At 38.4% G+C, this 17,135-nt stretch overlaps 3 protein-coding genes across 5 annotated transcripts in view; 1 reads left to right on the forward strand and 2 right to left on the reverse strand.

Annotated features, from left to right (window-relative positions):
- KLHL23 (kelch like family member 23) overlaps nucleotides 1-1,690 on the reverse strand; it is a 33,345-nt gene extending 31,655 nt beyond the window's left edge. The window contains exon 1 of the mRNA XM_049616061.1: nucleotides 1,310-1,690. The gene's annotated coding sequence lies outside the window, so the exon portion shown is untranslated. The remainder of the gene's footprint in view (nucleotides 1-1,309) is intronic.
- A 4-nt stretch (nucleotides 1,691-1,694) lies between these two features.
- On the reverse strand, nucleotides 1,695-8,651 carry PHOSPHO2 (phosphatase, orphan 2). 3 transcript variants are annotated; one of them, XM_049616079.1, is made up of 3 exons: nucleotides 8,408-8,651; nucleotides 7,850-7,880; nucleotides 1,695-2,457 (listed from the first exon to the last, which is right to left on the reverse strand). In XM_049616079.1, exon 3 carries the CDS (start codon nucleotides 2,429-2,431, stop codon nucleotides 1,706-1,708), a length of 726 nt encoding a protein of 241 aa, XP_049472036.1. In that variant the 5' UTR covers nucleotides 2,432-2,457; nucleotides 7,850-7,880; nucleotides 8,408-8,651; the 3' UTR covers nucleotides 1,695-1,705. The 3 variants fall into 3 exon arrangements, with proteins under 3 accessions (XP_049472036.1, XP_049472037.1, XP_049472038.1); XM_049616080.1 differs by lacking the exon at nucleotides 7,850-7,880 and having other exon boundaries at nucleotides 7,935-8,651; XM_049616081.1 differs by lacking the exons at nucleotides 7,850-7,880; nucleotides 8,408-8,651 and adding an exon at nucleotides 2,669-2,689.
- The window catches only part of CFAP210 (cilia and flagella associated protein 210), a 32,794-nt gene continuing 23,200 nt past the window's right edge, over nucleotides 7,542-17,135 (forward strand). The window contains exons 1-5 of the mRNA XM_049615261.1: nucleotides 7,542-7,637; nucleotides 8,325-8,426; nucleotides 8,514-8,687; nucleotides 8,804-8,891; nucleotides 14,293-14,519. Of these exons, the coding sequence (XP_049471218.1) occupies nucleotides 7,542-7,637; nucleotides 8,325-8,426; nucleotides 8,514-8,687; nucleotides 8,804-8,891; nucleotides 14,293-14,519 (687 nt within the window). The remainder of the gene's footprint in view (nucleotides 7,638-8,324; nucleotides 8,427-8,513; nucleotides 8,688-8,803; nucleotides 8,892-14,292; nucleotides 14,520-17,135) is intronic.

Here is a 17,135-nt window from a genome sequence, read left to right on the forward strand (position 1 = left end):
CAAGTTAACTTCAATTAAAAAATAAAAATGACAGGGTGTCTGGGTGGCTCAGTCAGTTAAGCGTCTGACTCTTGATTTCAGCTCAGGTCATGATCTCATAGTCTTGAGATCAAGCCCAGCATCAGGTTCTGCGCTGACAGTGGAGGCTGCTTGGGATTCTCTCTCTCTCTCTCTCTCTCTTTCTCTCTGCCTACTACCCATGCCTCTCTCTACAAAGACTGAATTGCTAAATAGAAATAACATAGTGACCAAACCAGCATACTGGAGTTATAGTCTGTGATGCTGATATAAATTTAAAATATATGAAGAACGTTAATTTATTTCATTTTTTTTTTAATTTTTTTAACGTTTATTTATTTTTGAGACAGAGAGAGACAGAGCGTGAACAGGGGAGGGGCAGAGAGAGAGGGATACACAGAATCTAAAACAGGCTCCAGGCTCTGAGCTGTCAGCACATAGCCCGACTCGGGGCTCAAACTCACAGACCGTGAGATCATGACCTGAGCCGAAGTCGGACGCTTAACCGACCAAGCCACCCAGGCGCCCCAATTTATTTCATTTCAAAAGAAAATCTGAGATTGATGAAAACTTGGGCAACAGATACTGCATCCCTATCTTTATTTATTTATTTATTTATTTTAAATTTTTTTTTCAACGTTTTTTATTTATTTTTGGGACAGAGAGAGACAGAGCATGAACGGGGGAGGGGCAGAGAGAGAGAGAGGGAGACACAGAATCGGAAACAGGCTCCAGGCTCCGAGCCATCAGCCCAGAGCCTGACGCGGGGCTCGAACTCACGGACCGCGAGATCGTGACCTGGCTGAAGTCGGAGGCTTAACCAACTGCGCCACCCAGGCGCCCCTCCCTATCTTTAAAATACTGAATTGGGAGTAAGACATTATATACATTTGGGAGCCTTTTATTATTTTTTTTAACATTTATTTAGTTTTGAAAGAAAGAGACAGAGCATGCGGGGAGAGGGACAGAGGAAGACACAGAGTCCGAAGCAGGCTCCAGGCTCTGAGCTGTCAGCACAGAGCCTAATGCAGGGCTCGAACTCACAAACCGTGAGATCGTGGCCTGAGCTGAAGTCGGACGCTCAACTGACTGAGCCACCCAGGGGCCCCAGGAGCCTTTTATTCTTATAGGAATAAAGTATCAGGCTTATTTTTAAGTTCTGTAACTACTGGACATGCTTTTGAAGTAAGTATCTAATAAAGTAAAATATATGACTACTCCCTCTGGAAATAAATTTAAAAATACAATCTACCTATCAACCATCAGTAGTAGAGACACCAATTACACCTACCTCAATTCTGTACTTCTCTTTTCCCCAATTTTCCCCAGGCACATGGTCATCCGGAATAAAAGTTACATTTGTCATCCTTTCTCGCAGTTAGGCTGGAGCACTGTGACTAAGTTCCGGCCAAAGAAAAGTAAGGGTACAAACTTCTCACTCACTGCCCTCCTTCTTGCTGGCTACAGTGTTGACGCAAGGGACAGAGCTCGAACAGCAATCTTGAAACATGAGATAGGAGCCAAATGCTGAGGTTGGTAGAGCACCACAGCAGCCTTGTGATACTTACCTCTGAAATTTTTTTAAGTGAGAGGGAAAAACAATCTTTTAAAGCCACTGGTATTTGAGGTTTTAGTTTTATGCTCCTGTACCCAACCTTAACTGATACACATTTCAGTTGTTGGCATATTACTCCTTTATTAGAAATTGTAAGTGAGAAATTATTTCAACACCTGAAGACCAAACTACAACAGAAGATTCCATGGGTTCAAGATTTTGAGACATCCTGGAAAGAGTTTTCTGTAAAGTATATCCTTTCCGTGGCATGGCAACATCACTCTTCTTTAAAAAAGTTACTGGACAGACATCATTTCCACCATCACCTATATAAACAATTCGTGTATAATTCACTCCCTGCTGTGACTGTTTATCTATAAATTCTACCAAAACTACGTTTTTGCAAAGATTTTTTGGGCACCTACTGCAAGAATGAGCATGGTAATTTTCCACAGTGAGATGACCATTGCTATCAAAAGCTGCTGGATTTGTAAACACTTTATCAAATACATCATGAAAACTGGTAGCTTCTAAAACCCAATCTATGAAGACTGAATTTGAATCTGAAATAATGATGCAGTCAAATTTATCCTTGTTCTTCCTTATAAAGTTCAAAAGTTCCACCATCCCCAGAGTGAACGGCATTGATGTCACTGCTCTTTTCATTTCATCTTCTCTTACACCTTCATCTCCCAAATACTTAAAGACTCTGCCCATAAATTCTGTCCAAAATCCTTTTTCATAAGAATCTTGTAGTTCAATAGGAAGCTTTTTCTCTGGAGCACACTGTACAATCCAGGTGTCACTATTATCATCTATGATTGTATTGTCAAAGTCAAAAACGAGCAAAATTTTCATGGTTCCAAAAGCAAATTTGGGTTATCCTGAAAAAGAAGAAATATTATTTCCTAAACATACTATTTACATATTTAGCTATTAACAAACATTACTGTTAATCTGCTAAAACACAGGTTCTAACAAACAAGTTAAAATGATTACGCATTTTAAGACCATCATTTAAGCACTTTTCCCTAAGAAGTAAAGTTCATATGTATTTTAGGTAAATGGAAACAGATTATCTAAAAGGATACTCACAGTATTATTGTGTTTCTGTGGGGATGCTTCTTTGAGCACTCAGAATTAAACTACAGAGTAAGCCAATGAGAGGAATAATGAAATAATTACTCTCTTACAGTCTAATTTAGAAAAATTTTAAGACAGAAAATAAGCAGGCTAATCACTCTTATTGTCTTTAAATTATCAATCACAAATTAGTTTGAAATATTTACAGTAATCCTCATGTTAACACGTCATGTATAATATAAATTCTCTGTATACTGACAAAAGTTCTGACCAAATTTAACTTACTATGAAATCTTGCAAAAATGTGAATAATTTTCCTAAAAACCATATTTAGCTTGAAGTCATCAATGCCAGTGTTATAACTAAATGGTTGCTTGATGCTGTACTTAAATTATAAACAAATTACTTAAACTTGGGAGTCAATTCCATTCTTCCAGACTAGAAGTAACTTTTGTTAACAATTTTCACATTTATTTATATTGTCTTTAGATAGTTTAGTTCCAGAGTACCAAATAATCTGGGTATATGTGAAAAATCACATTGCTTATGATATGACAATTACTTAATTCCCTGTTTTCATTAAATGACACTGAAGGTCATTAATTATAAATCTCAAGAGAAAAGGAAAAACTAAACTGGTCAACAGACAGTATGTATAAAAATTATGTAAAAAAGACAGTTATAAAGAATACCCAAGAGAAGCTACAATTAGTGTAAACAACAACAACAAATTTTTCAGTGTAACTAATATTTTTAAAGATACCACAATACACCAGGCCCTGGACTAAGAACTTCACAATTTTCATCCTCTCACTTAATTTCATCACCCTATTAAGTAGAAATTAACCTCATCTTAGAGACATATAAACTGAAGCTTAAGTGTTAGTTAAGTTGGTTAAGTATTAGTTAAGTGGAAGAGCTAGAATTTGGACTCAGGTCTGCTTGACACTCTAGTTCATGCTCAAAGTACCATACTCTAATGTAAAAATAATCAGTTTATTTTTACAAATTTTAAATATTTTTTAAAGAATTTTTTTAATGTTGCGGCACATGGGTGGCTCAGTCGGTTGGGTGACTTTGGCTTGGGTCATGATCTCACAGGTCATGAGTTCGAGCCCCACAGGGGGCTCTGTGCTGACAGCTCAGAGCCTGGAGCCTGCTTCAGATTTGGTGTCTCCCTCTCTCTCTGCCTGTCTCTCTCTGCCCCTCTCCTGCTTACACTCTGTCTCTCTCTCTCTCTCTCTCTCTCAAAAATTAATAAACATTAAAAAAATTCTTTTTAAAAAAAATTTTTTTAATGTTCATTAATTTTTGAGAGAGAAAGAGACAGAGTGTGAGTGGGGGACTCGAAATCACTGACTGTAAGATCATGACCTGAGCAAAAGTCAGACACTTAACCGACTGAGCCACCCAGGCCCCACTGTTTTTTAATTTTTCAAATTTAATTTTTCAGATTATTTTTTTGTAATCTCTACATCCAACATGGGGCTCAACCTCATGACCCCAAAATCAAGAGTCACATGCTCCTCTGATGGAGCCAGCCAGGGACCCCTCTTATCAATCAGTTTAAAAATAAATACTACATAGATCATTTTGACAAAAAGATGCTTAATTACATGAAAACATTCATTAGTCTCAAAGTACACACTAACCCTAATACCACATCTGTGACCATTCTGAGGTTTTAACAAGAAATCCTAAAAAGAGGGGCACCTGGGTGGCTCAGTCGGTTAAGCGTCTGACTTCGGCTCAGGTCACGATCTCAAGGTTTGTGAGTTCGAGCCCCGTGTCGGGCTCTGTGCTGACAGCTCGGAGCCTGGAGCCTGCTTCAGATTCTGTGTCTCCCTCTCTCTCTGACCCTCCCCTGTTCTGTCTCTCTGTCTCAAAAATAAGTAAAAGTTTAAAAAATTAAAAAAAAAAAAAAAAAGAAATCCTAAAAAGAAAAGTGAAAAACCCCAGCAATAAGAAAAAGAAGAGATAAATTAAAAACGGAAAACATGCGGGCACCTGAGTGGCTCGGTCAGTTAAGTGCCCAATTCTTGATTTAGGCTCAGGTCATGATCTTATGGTTGGTGAGTTTGAGCCCCGCCATCAGGCTCTGTGCTGGCAGTGTGGAGCCTGCTTGGGATTGTCTCTCTCCCTTTCCTCTCTGCCCCTACCCTGCTTGCTCTCTCTCTCAAAATAAATAAAAACTTAAAAAAAAATCTTTTTTAATGGAAAACATGGCATTTAACCACATATATTCTCTGGCTTATAACAATAGATATCTAGTAGGTAAAATTGAGAATAGAGCTTGTTGGCTCAAACAGGAGTAAGTATTCTGTCTCTCAATTTAGGATATCTGGAGAACAACTAACCTAGAAGGGTATCTCCTGTTGTGTTTAAATTTAGACAGTATATAATATTCTGATACTCTGGATCCTTGTATCTCTAAATATCTAATCCAGGTATCTCTGATTGGCTGCCAGGGATTTAAGTGCAGAATTCACTCTCTCACAGAAACAACATAATAAACAGCAATAAGGCAGAGTGGACAAACACATTAGTACCACACTCCAGGCACACTTTAAATTAAACATGCTTTTCAAGCATTCTGAGTTTATAATTTTTAAAAATATTCAAATGTAACTCATTGGTTGAAAACTGTCTCAACCCTAGATTTAATCAGCCACAAGTAACCTAAATTCCTGAACTATTAACCTCAAAGTAATAAGATATATCATAAACTTGAAGTTAAGATAGTTCTGCTGTTGACTATTAATTTCTACCTGAAGGTGTACTTTTCTTAATTTCAGATCTTTTTCTATTAGTTTTTTTTTTTTTAAGTTTATTTATTTATTCTGAGAGAAAGAGAAAGCACAAATCAGAGAGGGGCAGAGAGAGGGAGAGACAGAATCCTAAGCAGGCTTTGCACTGTCAGTGCAGGGCCTGACACAGGGCTTGAACCCACGAACTGTGAGATCATGACCTGAGCTAAAGTCAGACACTTAACTGACTGAGCCATCCAGGAGCCCCTCTATTAGTTTCTTGTCACCACTCAACATAAACTTTTATTAAAAATACTTACTTGACTTAGTATTTCCAAGACAATTAATTTTAGTTCAGAATAGAGCTTAGGTTAAATAGTCATGACAATCTTCAGTTTTAAACACCAGCCAGTTTCTAACCAACAGTACCCCTACTCTATATGCAGGGAACAAAGTCTTCTGGTTTGGAGCAAAAAACAGAGACTTCTTAACTCCTAAAATTAATAAAAGTATTTAAGGTATTTTTAAATTTATGTTTTCTTTTTTTTAAATTTTTTTTTTTAACGTTTTTATTTATTTTTGAGACAGAGAGAGACAGAGCATGAACGGGGGAGGGTCACAGAGAGAGGAAGACACAGAACCTGAAACAGGCTCCAGGCTCTGAGCCATCAGCACAGAGCCTGATGCGGGGCTCGAACTCACGAACCGCGAGATCATGACCTGAGCTGAAGTCGGACGCTTAACCGACTGAGCCACCCAGGCGCCCCTAAATTTATGTTTTCTAACTATGCTGTTTTCTCTTATACCAGAAAGTCACCTATTAGAAATAGGAGAAACAAAATTTTGATTAAACAAAAACCTTAAATATAAAACAGGAAATGTTATGTGAATATAGATTTTTATCCAGTGGATATAAACACAATTGTTAGGCTGATTATGCTGAGATTTCCAGATTTCATCATTTCTTTTTACTTGTTAAATAATAGACAAGTACCACATTCTGTTGTCAATAAACTTTCAAAGATTAGTTCTATACTTTAATAGAAATGTCTCCAAAACTTAAGGATGTGCACCAAAATTTAGTTTTAAGAATGTGAATCTATTTTGGGGCTCCTGGGTGGTTCAGTCAGTTAAGCATCTGACTTCGTTCAGGTCATGATCTCAAGGTTCGTGGATTCGAGCCCTGGAGCCTGCTTCAGATTCTGTGTCTCCCTCTCTCTCCGCCCCTCCCCACTTGTGTTCTGTCTGTCTCTCAAAAATAATAAACACTAAAAAATTAAAAAAAAAAAGAATATGAATCTATTTTGAATACAATTTGTTAAAATTCCAAAGGCAGTTATTGATTATTCTCTCCAAAAGCATGAACAGGATATATTTGGTATATCTGCAATGTTTCCAGTGATTAACAATAGCCTATGTGTCTTTAACAATAATGAAAACTGGAAACTACATAGATATCTGAGAATTGGGGACTGTTTAAATAAGATATGATAGCCAGATAATGGAGTATTTATTTAGCCAGTAAAAGCTAAGATGTTCAGTTCAAATTAAACAAGTCACTAAACAGTGTATACAGTATAGTCCCATTTTTGTTTAAAAAAGTTAAAAAAGCCTATGTGTACAATGGTAAGATCATGGGTGCCTCAACTTCAGTGCATTCTTTTTCTACACTGGTTTTGTAATAATTTTTTCCCCAGAATAATTTAAACTGTTTCAGATCAGAGTGCAAATAATACCTTAATTTCATAACAACAACAACAAAAGAGTGGAGGTCAGCAGATAAGTAACTAACTCTAGATAGACTTAGCTGTAAATATCCATGAGTTAGTTGAACCAGGTGTAGGAAGTCAAATGATATCAGACTATCATGTCAAACAGGCAAATTACTGACACTAAATTTTATATGATTCAATACTTTCTATAACTTATTGAGTTAAAATTCGAGAGAATTTTTGTTGGGAGGCAATCCTCTATGGGTCTCTACTGTTTCTAGATGCCTTACAAGCAAGGCATTCAGCACTCTATGCTCTGGGCTGTGCTGTCAAAAATGTATATATACTGAACAGCCTTGAAAGGCATGCTTAATGTTCACTATAATAAACATTATGGTTCCCTAAGCTCAGGGTTCTAGTCCTGTAATGCAACACACTCCAAGTGCAGGCGACTTCTGCCTCTTTGCATCACCCTGTGGCAAGTGGGGCAACAGTGCTAATATTCTGGCTACTGCCACCGCTGTAAGTAATTCATTTGCTCTAGGGGTCTATGTCTTCTACAAAACTGTCGCAGGCTAAGTTGTTAGCGCGCAAGTAGGATAAAATCTCTGACTCTTCCGAGTTCTTGACATTTTTACAACTATGCTTCCAAAAAAACCACCAACGCCACCAACGCTGTATGTGCAAAAGCCAGTTTCTGTCAACAAATATTTTATTAATCTTTTCATACTTACCAGCATTATGGTGATACCTCTGATAGAAAACCTGAAGAAAAACAGTACAACTATGTGTTAGAACCTTAATGATTAAAAATCTTACCTCCTTTCACTTTGAGTGACTCTAGTTTGGTGCCTAATGTGTAGGTGTCCTAGCCAACTAGCTTATAATGAGATCATTTGTACCTCGATGTGTCAGAAAAGGATCTTCTGAAAACAAGCCTGCATCCACTCTTAACAGATTTTTGTGCCCTTAGTGGTCTGGCTGGTCCCACAAATGCATTCAATTTACTATACTGTATTTACTAAGCAATTTGAAGGATCTTAAAGATCCTAATATCAATGTTCCGGCACAACATCCAAGTTTTAACATTCCTTTTTTTTTTTTTTAATTTTTTTAAATATAAGCTTCATCTAGCTCGGATCATGGCTTAGAAGCCAAAGTCTTTACAAACAGATTTTCTGTCAATTAATCTCTGGGTTTTTCTGGAAGGGAGGCCTTTGCCCTCCACCTTCCACCCGCGAGGAGATCGGTGGGCCGCACACACCAAGCATAGGCCTCGCTCTCCCACACACCTGCCGGCTCGCCCCGAACGTAGGTGCAGGCACCTCGTTGGGGGTCATCTCCTGTGAGGATCGCGTTGGATGAGGCTGGGAGCACCCGGCCGGGCCGGGTCCCCAGGGCTCCTCGCCAACCCAGACGTCGGCAGCCGTCCTGGCCTCCGAGCCGCTTCCGCGGACTCTGCCCTCCGACCTTGTTCCTGTGCCTGTCCGCGAGGGGCACCCCACCCTCACGCTGAGCCTCGACTTCCTGCGCAGGCGCATCCGGGGTTCGCTAGCCCCAAGGCGGACTGCAGTGCGTTCACCGTTCCTCGGTGGCGCCCCCGTCACTTCCGGCGGCGTTGCTAAGCAACCGCGCAGTTTGGCTAACACTAGACCAGCAGGACTCCTACACTCCCATCCTCGGAGTAGCTTGGAAAGCCAGATAGCGCCGAGGGCACGTCGTCAGAGATGCTGGTGCGGTTCGGAAGGCGCTCTGGACAGGCGAAGGAAAACACAGGTGAGCTAAACTCGCCTCTCCAGGCACAGGGATTGCTCTGGCCTCCAGGCACACGGTAAGAGGCAAGGGTGCCAAATCAGAGTTTAGGTTACTTTTTGAAATGGGCTCCACCAAATCCAAAGCATCCCCATGGGTATCGTTGGGCTCTGGGTAAATGAACAGTTTTGTCTTCATATGATTGGGTAGGTGAGAAAAGTTTACAAACAGGAGCGGAGGAAAGAGAAGTTAGAGACTCCCACTTGACCAGCTGGTCTGAGCCGTGAGCTGTGTAGTTGCAGTTCCAAGTGTCTGGTATTTGCTGAATTCCCTTAAACTTTTGTTATTCATTGAGTGAATTGGAATATCTTTTGGAAGTATCAATGACCTCATTAGAATCTTGACCCTGCTGTGAACCTACTGAGTGCTGTTAGGAAAGTCTTTAATGGAAATGTCTCAATTTCCTCATCTCTAAAGTGAAGGAGTGTAAAAAATAATGCTACTTAGGTATTATAATCTAGGTGACTTGTTATAAAAGTTTGATTTTTGAATACAAGTAGCCTAGGGGGACATCTAAAGAACTCTTTAACAATTCGAATGATTCTGCTTTCTTAAGTATGTAAATTCCCAATTAATGTTGCAATGATGACCACCAGAACCTTGGGAGTTTGGACTGAGTTCATGTCATCACCTGAGCTTTTGTAGCAGTAGAGCCTCGTTCTGCCAGATGCAGAGTGAGAGCCAGCCATTATCCCTCCAGTGGACACTACAGGGTATTTATGCAGTGAAGGACTTATGAAGTCCTGACATGTAGGAGAGAGACAGTAACTATGTGACATATAGTGAAAAAACAACAACAACAACAACAACAACTATTACTCTCACATACTTTCTTACATACACAGTACTATAAAAGACTTAGATTTATGTGATAGGTTTTAAAAAATGTTTTGTGTCACTTGGTCCACAAGTTGGCATCTGAGCCTCACTGCTAAATTATAATTTACATTTAGAAGTGTGTGAAGTAGGAGAGGGGTTCAGATATGTAGACAACTATCTGTAAAACAAATAATTATCTAAAGATTTAATGGAATGACATCAGCCAGAATGGTGGAATAAGGATCTCCAAAAATCCTCTTCTCTATTAAATCGAAAAGAACCCCGGGGCACCTGGTTGGCTCAGTCAGAAGAGCATATGACTAGATCTTGGGGTAGTGAGTTCAAGCCCCATGTTGGGTGTAAAGCCCACTTTAAAAAATTTTATTTTTAAAAACAACACTGACAAAAATCGTCAAAACCAAAATTTTTTTTCTTTAGAACTCAGGAGATTAACCAAAGGCTTGTAACAATTGAAGAGTGTTTTATCAGGAAAAATAGCTGAATCTTGGTAACAACAGTAAGTTTTTTGGCATTTTAACTTGCTCTTGTCCCATACTTTTTTCCTAGCCCCATGGAAGTCTAGAAAACCACTGCAACCACAGTGAATGCCAGTGGCTTGGTAACCTGTGGAGGGGGAAGGAAAGGATTGGATTCTCTCCACAGCCTTTTTTTAGATAACTATTATTTTACCTGTCTCACAGTTCCCTGGAAAATCCTACTGAAAATGCTTAATTTTATTTTACCTGACTCAGAGCTCACTGGGAATGTTTGTTAAAACAATCATTGACAATTTTTTAAACATCACAACTGCCTGAAGTAGTGATCACTGTTGGTTGCAAACAAGCTGACCAAAAACTTAAAAAGAACACCTGGGAAATGAAGTGTCCATAAAGGGCTTTGAGAAGCTCCCTACATATTCCTGGGAGTCCAGAAGGACAAATGCATGCATAGTGCTATACACATGCCCAGGAAACACCTGAGAATTTAGCTTTCACCTCTAGCTAAATTTGAGGCTCAATGCAAGAAAAAAGTAAAGGCTAAGACAGAGTTGTAAACTACCTGCCTGAGCATTGAAGTCATGCTCCAGCACTCACAGAGAGTTTCTTGGCAAAGGCTGGGAGATTTATTTAAGGAAATTAAATTTAATTTAAGGAAACTTCTGGGGCACCTGGGTGGCTCAGTTGGTTAAGCATCCAACTTCAGCTCAGGTCATGATCTCACAGTTTGTGGGTTCCATCCCTGCATTGGGCTCTGTGCTAACGGCTTGGAGCCTGGAGCCTACTGTGGATTCTGTGTCTCCCTCTCTCTCTGCCCCTAACCCACTCGCATTCTGTCTCTGTCTCTCTTAAAAATAAAAAAAAAAAACATTTTAAAAAAAGCTTAATTTAAGGAAACTCTGTCCAATTATTAGCTGACATTTAAGCTAACCAAGCTGAGATTCCAAAAACCACATACAGCAAAGAATACAGACTTTACAGATTTAGTTCAGGAAAATCACTAAACAAACCACAACAGCAATAAAAACAAACTTTGGGTGTGTGGGGAATCTGATATCTAGAGTTGCCACATGTTATTTAAAATTTACAACTTTCGACAAAAATGACAAAGCATGCTAAAAAATAAGAAAAAAGTTTGAATAGGAACTGTTCCTGAGGAAGCCCACATGTTAGACTTACTAAACAGTTTCTTTTGTAAATTTACAGTTACTGTGAATGTGTTCAAAGAACTAAATGTCAAAGGAACTACAGGAAAGTATTAAGAATGTTGTCTCACAATATAGAGCATATAAATAAAGAGATAGAAATTATAAAGAGAAACCAAATAGAAACTTTGGAGTTGAAAAGCACAATAGTTTCAATGAAAAATTCACTAGCAGGGCTCAAAAGCAGATTTGAGCTTGCAAAAGAAAAAACTCAAAGAACTTGATCCTATATTGATTGAGATTGTCCAGTCTAAGGAATAGAAAGAAAAAAAGAATGAATAGAAATGAGCAGATCCTCAGAGAAATATAGGACACCAACAAGTATACCAAGATGTATATAATTTGAGTCTCAGAAGGAGAGGAGGAGAGAAAGGGGTAGAAGAAGTAATGGCTGTAAACTTCACAAATTTGATGAAAAACATTAATCTATACATTCAAGAGCTCATTGATCCTCTAAAATGGATAAACTCAAACAGATCCAGAACCAGACACATCATGATCAAACTGTCAAAAGACAAAGGGAAAGACAATCTTGAAAGCAGCAAGAGAGAACAAATGCAACACATAAAAGTCGGCCTCAATAAGATTACTAGCTGATTTCTGCTAAGAAACTATGGAAGCCGGAAGACAGACGGTTGACATATTCAAGGTATTAACTGAAGAAGACTTAAAGATTTTTTATCCATGAAAACTGTTAAAATATTTCCATGTAGGGGAGCCTGGGTGGCTCAGTCAGTTAAGCATCAGGCTTTGTCTCAGGTCATGATCTCACAGTTTGTGGGTTTGAGCCCCACATCGAGCTCTGCTATGACAGTGCAGAACCTGCTTGGGATTCTCTCTCTCTCTCCCTCTCTCTCTGTCCCTCCCCAACTTGTGCTTTCTCTCTCTCTCTCAAAAACAAATAAACTTTTAAAAATATATATATATTTCCAGGTAAACAAAAATATCAAATTCCTTGTTAGCAGACCTACCCTACACATAGCTGACCTACACATAGACCTACATATAGCTGAATTTAGATATAACTTGATCCAGGACACTATTCTATCTATCAGCTTTGCTTAGCTTTATTCTCTAGGTGGGGACTTGGTATGTGGTAGGCAAGATGGTACCTGTGGTTCTAAATTCACACTTTACTTCAGCAACCAATTTCTCAATCCCATCAACTTTAATTCAAACCCCAAGAAGACTCTAATTGATCCTGGCAGCTTTTCTCTCAGTATCTTCATCTCTTTCTGGAGCTATGTGATTTCTTGCTTTTGCTTTTCTCTGTACTTTTGTTTCATTTCACCTTCTAATAATAATAGTAAACATATTAATAGCTAATGCTTATCGAGAACATTTTGTGTGCCACACATTATTCTAAATTATTTGCACACACAAGTTCATTTAATTCTCACATCATTCATATACCATAGGTCCTATTAATATCTCCATTTTGCAATTAAGGAATTAGAGAGTTAAATACTTTTGTCTACAGGGACACCTTGGTGGCTCACTCGGTTGAGTGACTGAATTTGGCTCAGGTCTTGATCTCATGGCTCGTGAGTTCAAGCCCTGCTTTGGGCTTGCTGCTATCAGTGTGGAGCCTGCTTTGGATCATCTGTCTCCCTCGCTCTCTCTGTCCCTCCCTTGCTCGCACTCTTTCTCAACAATAAATAAACATTAAAAAAAGTAATTTTGTCTAGATTTACATAGTTCATACGTGGTATGTTCATTTAGGATGCTTTTTAATTCATATATAGAATACCCAACTCAATCATGTTTAAAACTAAGGACATTTATTTGCTCATATAACAGGAACTCCAGGCTTCAGGTCTAATTGATCTAACATCATAATGAGATCCTCATTGCCCCCTTTTCCCCCTTTGTTTTTTCTTTGTGGTTCACAGTAACAGCTTTATCATAAGGCTACTTCCTTTTGTGGTCATAGGATGCTGCTTATCTGGTCTTCATGCTTCCTTGTTCATATCTAGCTGGAGAGTCACTCTCAGATGTCTCTCCCAGAAGAACAGGAAGAACTTTCCTAAAAGTCTCAAATAGCGGGGCCTGGGTGGCTCAGTCGGTTAAGTGTCCGACTTCAGCTCAGGTCATGATCTCACAGTCCGTGGGTTCAAGCCCCACGTCGGGCTCTGTACTGACAGCTCAGAGCCTGGAGCCTGCTTCAGATTCTGTATCTCCTTCTCTCTCTGCCCCTCCCCTGCTCATGCTCTGTCTCTCTCTGTCTCAAAAATAAATAAAAACATTTAAATTAAAAAAATAATAATAAAAAAAATAAAAGTCTCAAATAAATCTCTTTTCCTTTTGTTTGCTTATTACAGAAATAACTGTTGCCAAGGGAGATACAAGTATTTTTTAACTAGTGAGGCCCACCCTGAGACTGTATTCAGTTCTCCAAATTACATTGCCACTACTCAATTAGGAAGTGATTGAATAGAGTCAATCACAATGTCTACAACTCCAAAAGATTTTCTTCCAAATTATCCCCCAAATTATCCATTTATAGACTGCTGCTTGGTCATTTTTTTAAAAAAAGCTTTAATAACAACCTGTTGGGGTAGGTATTATTGATCTCAACTTTTAAAGATCTGATACTAAGGCTCCAAGAATTTAAATGACTTGCCTAAGTTTACAGAGTAAGGAAATGACCAAGCAAATACTCAAATCTGTCTTCTGATTTCAAGTTCTTCTATACTTTCCACTTAATCCCAGCTTTCCTTGAAATAATAAGAATAAAATTATTATTTAAAAGAATTTCCGGTATCATGACAATATAGAAATGTCTGAGAAAAAAATATTTAAACACTTGAAAGTCTTTAATGTTTATTTTTTAAAATTTATTAGAAATAAAGAACTCTGAAGAAGATCAAGTCCTCTATCCACCTCTTCTACCTAGCAAGGTCGATCTCCGGCAGGTTACCATAATTCCACACAATGAGTGGAAAAGGATTCGAGATAGCCTTGACAGTTTGACAAGAGAAGCAGCATGCCTTCGTGCAGAAAGAAAGGCAAAGAAAGAAATGCATTTCCGATCCCAAGAAGTGGTAAAACATTGGACTAATGCATACGCAGTAAGTATTAATCACCCAGGAATACATATGTACTGACGACTCACTCTTGTTTCTTTGTACATTTTATACATATTTTTTATGTGTAAAATATTATAAAAAATGCTAGGCACCTGGGTGGCTCAGTCAGTTGAGTGTCCAACTTTGGCTCAGGTGATGATCTCGCAGTTCATGAGTTCAAGCCCTGCATCGAGCTCTCTGCTGTCAGGGCGGAGCCTGCTTGGGATCCTCTATCCCCACTTTCTCTCTGACCCTCCCCCACTCGTGCGTATGCACTTGCACTCTCTCTCTTTGTCTCCCTCTCTCAAAAATAAACATTTAAAAAAAATCACAAAAATGCTTTGAAGCACATTTTCAACATCTTTATTTAGAAGTGACAAACAATAAAATAGACATATTTAAAGTTGTACAATTTGCTAAGTTTTGACATATTTACACACCCCTGAAACCATCATTATAATTAAGATAATGAACATACTCATCACCAAAACAAGTTTCCCCATACTTGATTTACACCTTCTCACTCCTTCCTGCCCCTGTCTCCAGGCAGCTGATCTGCTTTCTTTCTTTTTTTCAAGATTTTATTTTTAAGTAATCTGTACCCAGCGTGGGTCTTGCACTCCAACCCTGAGATCAAGAGTTGCATGCTCCACCGACTGACCAGCCAGGTGCCCCTGCACTATTTTCTATTTTAAATTTTGCTCAGCATAATTTTTTGAAATCCTTTCAGAATTCTTTCATGTTGTTGTGTGTACCAATTGTTCATTTTTATTGCTGAGTAGTAGTATTCTATTATATGAATGGACCACAATTTATTTATCTATTCAATTGTCGATGGTTTGACATCAACCAAATGTTGGCATTTGAGCTGTTTCCAGTTTTTGGCTATTATAAATAAAGCTGTATATGAACATTCATGTGTAAATCTATTTGTGGACATATACTTTCACTTCTCTTGGGTAAATATCTTGGTAGAATGGCTGAATAATATGATGGCTGCATATTTAAGTTTGTAAGAAATGTCCAAACTGTTTTTTTTTAATTTTTTTTTTTAACGTTTATTTATTTTTGAGACAGAGAGAGACAGAGCATGAACAGGGGAGGGTCAGAGAGAGGGAGACACAGAATCTGAAACAGGCTCCAGGCTCTGAGCTGTCAGCACAGAGCCCGACGCGGGGCTCGAACTCCCTGACCGTGAGATCATGACCTGAGCCGAAGTCGGACGCTTAACCGACCGAGCCACCCAGGCGCCCCTCCAAACTGTTTTTGAAAGTAGTTATAATTTTACACTCCCGTAAGAAGTGTGTAAGTGTTCTATTTTCTCCACATTCTTGGCAACTTGCTGTGGTCAGTCTTTTTAATTATAGACATTCTAATAGGTGTGAAGTAGTATCTTACTATAGTTTTAATTTGAATTTCTCTAATTACAATGATGTTGAACATCTTTTTATGAACTTATTTTCATATTTTCTTTGGAGAAGTGTTTATTCAAATCTTTTGCCCGTGTTTAAACTGGGTTTGTTTTCTTATTATTATTTTGTTTAGGTAATTTTTAAAATATATTCTGAATACAAGTCCTTTATTAGATATTTGATTCAAAAATATTTTCTTCCAACTGTGGGAAGGGGCACAAAAAGCTTTTGGTACCTTGCTTTAGAAACAAGATTCATAATTTAGTCTCTTTTTTCTCGAAGAGGGAAGAATTAAATCACGACTGATATCACGTATTACATATATTACATTCTGAAAAAGGCAAATCTGTAGGGAAAGAAAACAGATCAGTGGTTGCCAGCAGGTGCAGACATGGGTAGTGGTTGCTATAACAGGGCGTGAGGGTATTTTTGGGGAGGACGATGGCACTGTTCTATAAGTGACGATGCATTTGTAAAACTGTATACTAAAAGAGGGTGTGTAAATTATACTCTAAAAACCTTGATTTTGAAGAAGTCTCTGGAGTGGAATATGCCATATAATACTTTACATCTCTACAGATGTTAAAGAATAAGAAGAAATATAGTAAATGTGGTAGAAATGTAGTAGTAAAAGCTGGTTTTTTTTTTTTTTTTTTGTAGGCACAGAGATTGATAAAATAATAGATCAGAAGAGAGAGCCTAGAAACAGTCACATGTTATATATGGGAACTTGACATGTGACAGAAATGTCATTCAAATCAGAAGGGAAAGGATTGGGAATTCAATAACTGATACTGAGATAATTGGCATATGAAAAAATGGGATTATATCCTTACCATATAGAATATACAAAAATGAATTTCAGCTGGATTAAAGACCTAAATGTGAAAAGTAAAACAGTAAAACTTTTGAAATAAATCATAGAATATCTTCAGGATTTTAGGGTAAATAAGGTTTCCTTAAGGTTATCAAAAGTATGACTCATAGGGGCGCCTGGGTGGCTCAGTCGGTTAGGCGGCCGACTTCGGCTCAGGTCATGATTTCACGGTCCGTGAGTTCAAGCCCCGCATCGGGCTCTGTGCTGACTGCTCGGAGCCTGGAGCCTGTTTCAGATTCTGTGTCTCCCTCTCTCTGACCCTCCCCCATTCATGCTCTGTCTCTCTCTGTCTCAAAAATAAATGTTAAAAAAAAAAAATTAAAAAAAAAA

The sequence above is a fragment of the Panthera uncia genome, assembly GCF_023721935.1.
Source record: "Panthera uncia isolate 11264 chromosome C1 unlocalized genomic scaffold, Puncia_PCG_1.0 HiC_scaffold_3, whole genome shotgun sequence".
Taxonomy (NCBI): domain Eukaryota; kingdom Metazoa; phylum Chordata; class Mammalia; order Carnivora; family Felidae; genus Panthera; species Panthera uncia.

Coding starts and splice junctions, on each gene's coding strand:
- PHOSPHO2 (XM_049616079.1), bottom strand. CDS start 2,431: ATGAAAATTTTGCTCGTTTTTGACTTTGACAATACAATCATAGATGAT.